The sequence below is a fragment of the Dryobates pubescens genome, chromosome 23 (assembly GCF_014839835.1).
Source record: "Dryobates pubescens isolate bDryPub1 chromosome 23, bDryPub1.pri, whole genome shotgun sequence".
NCBI lineage: Eukaryota > Metazoa > Chordata > Aves > Piciformes > Picidae > Dryobates > Dryobates pubescens.
Window position 1 is genome coordinate 8,178,881 of NC_071634.1, and position 6,000 is coordinate 8,184,880.

The 6,000-nt window shown below is 47.8% G+C and overlaps 1 protein-coding gene across 2 annotated transcripts in view; it reads left to right on the forward strand.

Annotated features, from left to right (window-relative positions):
- Nucleotides 1-5,666, forward strand: part of MXD4 (MAX dimerization protein 4) — a 38,184-nt gene extending 32,518 nt beyond the window's left edge. For both annotated transcript variants that reach the window (XM_054172282.1, XM_009904221.2), the window contains exons 5-6: nt 3,381-3,540; nt 5,255-5,666. In XM_054172282.1, the coding sequence (XP_054028257.1) occupies nt 3,381-3,540; nt 5,255-5,403 (309 nt within the window). In that variant the 3' untranslated portion in view covers nt 5,404-5,666. The remainder of the gene's footprint in view (nt 1-3,380; nt 3,541-5,254) is intronic.
- Nucleotides 5,667-6,000: the final 334 nt, after the last annotated feature.

Consider the following 6,000-nt stretch of genomic DNA (forward strand, 5'->3'; position numbering starts at 1 on the left):
TACCTGAGGAGTGGGTGTCAAGATGAAGGTGCCAGGCTCTTTTCAGTGGTGCCCAGTGATAGGACAAGGAGCACTGGGTACAAGTTGGAACACAGGAAATTTCCACCTCAACATGAGAAACTTCTTTATGGTGAGGGTGCTGGAGCCCTGCAACAGGCTGCCCAGAAAGGTTGTGGAGTCTCCTTCTCTGGAGACATTCAGACACACCTGGATGTGTTGCTGTGTGACCTGCTCCAGGTGATCCTGCTCTGGCAGGGGGGTTGGACTCAATGATCTCCAGGGGTCCCTTCCAACCCTTAACATCCTGTGATGTGCACAGGCGATTCCAAGGGAATGACTCCCTCAGGCCTCCTCTCTCCAAAGAGACTTTCACTGCCATTTCACTGCTGTATTTTCAGGGTTAGACACAGAAATCACACAAGCAGATATTCCAATGTGCAAGATAAAGAGCAGGTTTCTGCTGCTGTGTCCAGGACTGTAATTACTCCTCTGGCATTTTTTCAGTGTTGTAAGGAAACAGGTCAAGAAAGGTGTCAGGAGAGGCTGTATATTGCCAGTAATCTTGGCGTGTTTTGGAGAGCAGCCTGCTGTTGTACAGCTCTGAGATTCACTGTGCTGGCAGAAATGGCTGTAATTCACAGCAATTAAAGATCAGTTTAAGCTAATCCATTCTCTGGACAAGTTTACCAAGCTACTTTCACAGGGTCATAGAATCGCAGAACATTGGGGGTTGGAAGGGACCTCCAGAGATCATCAAGTCCAACCCCCTGCCAGAGCAGGATCACCTAGGGCAGGTCACAGGAATGCATCAAGATGTGTCTTGAAAGTCTCCAGTGAAGGAGACTCTGCACAACCTCTCTGGGCAGCCTGCTCCAGTGCTCTGTCACCCTCAAAGTTAAGAAGTTCCTTTTCATATTTTGAAGGAACTCCCCATGTTCAAGTTTATGCTCACTATCCTTTGTCCTGTCACTGGGGACCACTGAGAAGAGTCTGGCCCCATCTTCCTGGCACCCACCTCCCACGTATTTGTAAGGACCCTCAGCTATTCTAAGCACCTTTACTCCATCTGGACAACCCCCAGGTTAACCACTGGAGATTTGGGCTTCTCATGTCTAGTTCAGGCTGTGTTAAAGCGCTGTGTGGGGGTTTGGTGTTGGGCTGCCCCCATGGCATGGCCTTATGCATCCAAACTGCAAACCTGGTTTTATAAGTGGCAAGTGTGAGAGATCAGCTGTGGGGCTCCCATTTCAGCTGCTGATAAAAAACAGCAAGGGGCAGATACTTTCCATGTCCATCATGCATGGTTCTCATCTTTGGAGAACTGAAACTGAAGATTAACTTCTTAAGATCTTAACCTACCCTGGCTGGGTTGCCACTTAATTACTGCCCTTCATCAGGTCAGCCAGAGCATGCCAGTGCCTGTCTGACACATCCAACACTGTCAATACCTCTGAACTTTCAACTTTGCCATTCAACCAAGCCAGGCTGGATGGTGCCTTGAGCAGCCTGGCCTAGTAGGAGGTGTCCCTTGCCCATTGCCTGGGGTTAGAACTAGATGATCTTGAGGGTCCCTTCCAATCCAGACTGTTCTGTGATTCCAAGAGTCTACACGTTGAAACTTGCACTAAAGGATTGGACCTTTTTGAGTCTCCTGGATATGAATCACTGAGTTCATTCCTAAAATAGTTGTTAAGAGTTTGGGACTGCAGCCAGGAAAAGAGAGGAAAAGGAAATCTGATCAATTGGGCACATTTTGGTCTGTTGTGCACATGGATGTGCCAAACCCTTTGCTTGTTAAAACACTGGGTATCCACCTATGACGTGCATCTGCGTGGTGTGCTGCCTGGACATGAAGCTGCAGAAGTTCAGTTTCCTTCAGCTGGGAGACTGCTCTGTTCATAATGTCCATTACTGTATCAAAGATTAAAAACTTCTGCTCTCAGGCTTGCATTGAACAGCAAAATCCCTCAAATGATTTGGCTTCTGGTTTGATATGCACTGCCCCAGGGTGCTCTCCTCTGAAAACCCAGCCTAGGGTCTCTCAGATGGCAGGGGGAAGGGTCAGCAGCTGTGCTCACTCCCTGCACGTCTCCTGACTCTCAGTGGTGGTGTAAACAGGGAAATCTGGCCTTGCTTATCAGAGCTTTTACTGCTGCAGTCTGTAATTTACTGCATCACTTAGGGGTTTGTAAGTCAAAGAATTGTTTTGTTTGGAAAAGCCCTTTAAGATCATCCAGTGCAACCATTCTCTAACTCTACCAGGTCTGTTTCTAACCATGTCCCTCAGCACCACATCTCTGCCTCTTTGAAACACCTCCAGGGATGGGGATTCAACCACCTCCCTGGGCAGCTTGTTCCAGTCTTTGAGAACCCTTTCAGTGAAGAACTTTCTTCTAATGTCCAACCTAAACCTGGTGCAATTTGAGGCCATTACCTCTTGTGCTATTACTTGGTACTCGGGAGAAGAGAGCAACCTCCACCTGGTTCCAGCCTCCTTTCAGGGAGTTGTAGAGAGCCAGAAGGTCTCCCTTCAGCCTCCTTTTCTCCATATTAAACCCAGCTCCATCAGCTGCTCCTAAGCAGACCTATTCTCCAGACCCTTCACCAGCTTCACTGCCCTTCACTGAGCACTCTCCTTCTTCTTGTAGTGAGGGGTCCAAAACTGAACCTAGTGCTTAGGTCTGTCCTGACTAGTGCTAGGCACAGGGGGTCAATCACTGCCCTGGTCCTGCTAGTCACACTTTTGCTGACCCAGACCAGGATGCTGTTGGTCTTCTTGGCTACTTGAGCATAGCCTGGCTCATAATATATAAAATAATGTAAGACATAAAACAATTTAAGGTGTTTGGATTTGTGTGTCCTTCCTGTCTTTGATGCCATCATACTTCTAACACTTTCTTCCCCAATTATCAAGTCAGTATTTTTAAATGGCTACCACTGATAGCTTTGGCCTTGTCTGCTCAAACTGTGCTGGCCTGATCTCCAGAGGTCCCTTCTAACCCCTACTGTTCTATGATTCTATGACCTCTGCAACTGAAAGAGATGGTAAAGACAGTCAAGGTTTGTTTGTAAGCCAACAAGCAACAATTCAATTTTTGTTCTGTGTTAATTAAAGTATTTTAAGTGCTTTACAATGACAAGGCTGTGGAGCATGGCTGCCCAGGGAGGTGGTGGAGTCACCATCCCTGGAGGTGTTCAAGAAACCTGTGGACATGGCGCTTTGGGACATGGTTCAGTGGCCATGGTGGTGTTGGGTTGATGGTCAGACTCGGGTCTTTTCCAACAGAAACACTTCTATGGTTCTAGGCCAAGTTCCTAAGTTACACATGTTTTAAGGTGAGGAGGACCTGCCAGCTGACTGTCTGTCTGTCTCCTTTAAGAAATTGGAAGAGCAGGACCGGAAAGCTCTGAACATTAAAGAACAATTGCAGCGGGAGCACCGCTACCTCAAGCGCCGGCTGGAGCAGCTCTCCGTGCAGGGCATGGAGCGGATCCGCACCGACAGCATGGGATCAACAATATCCACTGACTCTGAGCAAGGTAACTGCACCAGCCCTGCCCACAGCAGCTGCTCCAGCAGGGCAGCGACAAAACACTCGGGATCTGGGGCTAAAAGCAAGCTTTCGGCAAAATTTAGGGCTGACGGACCTGGGACTCTTTAGTCTGGAAAAGAGAAGGCCTGAAAGGGGATCTTAATGAATGCTGATCAGCATCTGAAGGGTGGGAGTCAAGAAGGGGCCAGGCTCATTTCAGTGGTGTCCTGTGATACAACTGGAATGCAGGAAGTTCCACCTCAGCACCAGGAAAAGCTTTGCTATGAGGGTGCTGGAGCTCTGGAGCAGGCTGCCCAGAGAGGTTGTGGAGTCTCCTTCTCTGGAGGCTTTCAAGACCCATCTGGATGTGTTCCTGTGTGACCTGCCCTTGGTGACCCTGCTTTGGCAGGGGGCTGGAGTCGATGATCTCTAGAGGTCCCTTCTAACCCCCACCATTCTGTGATTCTGTGAGAATTGCTCCATTTTGTGATTTGCAGGACAAAAACCCCAACTGCCTCTTTGGCACATGGTTGGGAAAAGGTTCTTTTGTCTAAAATCACCTTTGGAAGCCATTGATGCTGCAGGTGGGTTTAAAGCTACGTACACTGCCTGTGGTATTGCTGCTTTTTTTCAAACAATCACCATTTCATGTCCTGCATTTTTAGTGTAGTTACTGGTAAGGCAGTGAACAAAAAACAAAAAGCCTTGCTGGTGTTAATTTGTGAGACAAAATAAACTCTGCAGCACTTCTTGTGAAACTGTCACATATTTGTTAAAAAGCCATTCTCAACCAAGGCAGAGCTCCTCAGGCTGCCTCTCACTGTGCCTTATTTTCCCATCTGAAGTCCCCCTGTGCCTGAATACTGGCACAGGCTGCCTCTGTCAGGGCCTGGGGAAGCTGAGCTGGTGGTCAGCAGTTTCTGGGGGACAGATGGCGACACCGTGGTGGCCACCAGCCGACACCCGTATGGGCTGGAACTACCAGGAGCAGTCCTGCAGCCTTGGAGGGCTGGAGGACTTTTACAATCAGTGTCTGTGAGCAGGTTGGAACAGTTCTGGGCCAGCATTTGGTATTGATGTCATGCAGTATATTTATGTGGATGAGGACAGAAGGGATTTGAATTCTCAGGTGGACAAGATGATCCTTTCCTCAGGAGCTACTGTGCCAGTTCTTGGGTTTTAATTACATAAAATGAGGATAGGCTGAGGGAGCTGGGCTTGTGCAGCCTAGAGAAGAGAAGATTCCAGGGGGACCTTAGAGCTGTCTTCCAATACTTGAAGGGATCCTTCAGGAAGGCTGAAGAGGGACTTTTCATAAGGGTATCTAGAGACAGGACAAGGGGGAATGGTTTGAAGCTAAGGGAGAGCAGGGTTAGACTGGATCCTGGAAAGAAGTTCTTTATTACAAAAGAGGTGAGGCTCTGGAATAGGCTGCCCAGGGAGGCTGTGGATGCCTCTTCCCTGGGGGTGTTGAAGGCCAGGTTGGATGAAGCTTTGAGCAGCCAAGTCTGGTTGAGAGGTGTCTCTGCCATGGCAGGGAATTTGGGAGTAGATGATCCCTGAGATCCCTTCCTACCTAATTCCTGAGGTCCCTTACAACCTGAGCCATTCTGTGATTGAAAATGAGCTAGGATTTGGGTGAAGAGTGCTTGAGAGTGGGCCACCACTCCTTGCTGCCACTGCTGCCTTTCTGAAAACATGCCTTCTTGTCTTTCCTGTAGAAGTAGACATTGAAGGGATGGAGTTCACCCCAGGGGAAATGGACAGTGTTGGGAGTGCCAGCGACGCTGAAGACCACTACAGTTTGCAAAGCGGCTCGAGCGACGGAGGGTACACACATTCCCGCAGACTGAACGCCAGGCTCTCCTAGTGCCTGAGGTACCCACCCAGCTCAGGACCATCTGACTGAAGCACTTAAATATGAATATTCCAGAGGTGTCAACTGCCACTCTTCCGGGAAACCCCAACCACAGTACTCTGACCTGGAGGTTTCTTACCCACGGTTCCCTGCACTGTAACCACGATATTAGATCTTGTAAATCCTGGGTTTGCTGCAGAGAACTGTGGTTAGGTACAGTTGTGACTTAAAAGCTAGCTTGATGTAGCCATACTGCAAATTTAAAGAGAAAAAAAACCAAACAAAAAAAATAATAAATGATGTCATTCCATTCAAGAAGTATTAAATTCAACCTGTTGGAAGCAAGGTGTAAGGGGAGTTTGACAGTTATTTTGATTTTTGCAGAATCCATTTTCAGCCATGGAAGGATAAATGGAATCTACAGTGTGTTAGTGATTCAGAGATACAAAAAACAAAAGCAAAACCCCAAACTACTTTTTTCTGGTGGGTTTTTTTTTTTTTTTATTTCATGGATTTAAAAAAAAAAAAAAAAAAAGTCAAACCAGCCCAAACTTTTCGAACGCTGTTGTGGAGGGCTCCACAGAGCAAATCCTTTCAGCAGTTTGTTGT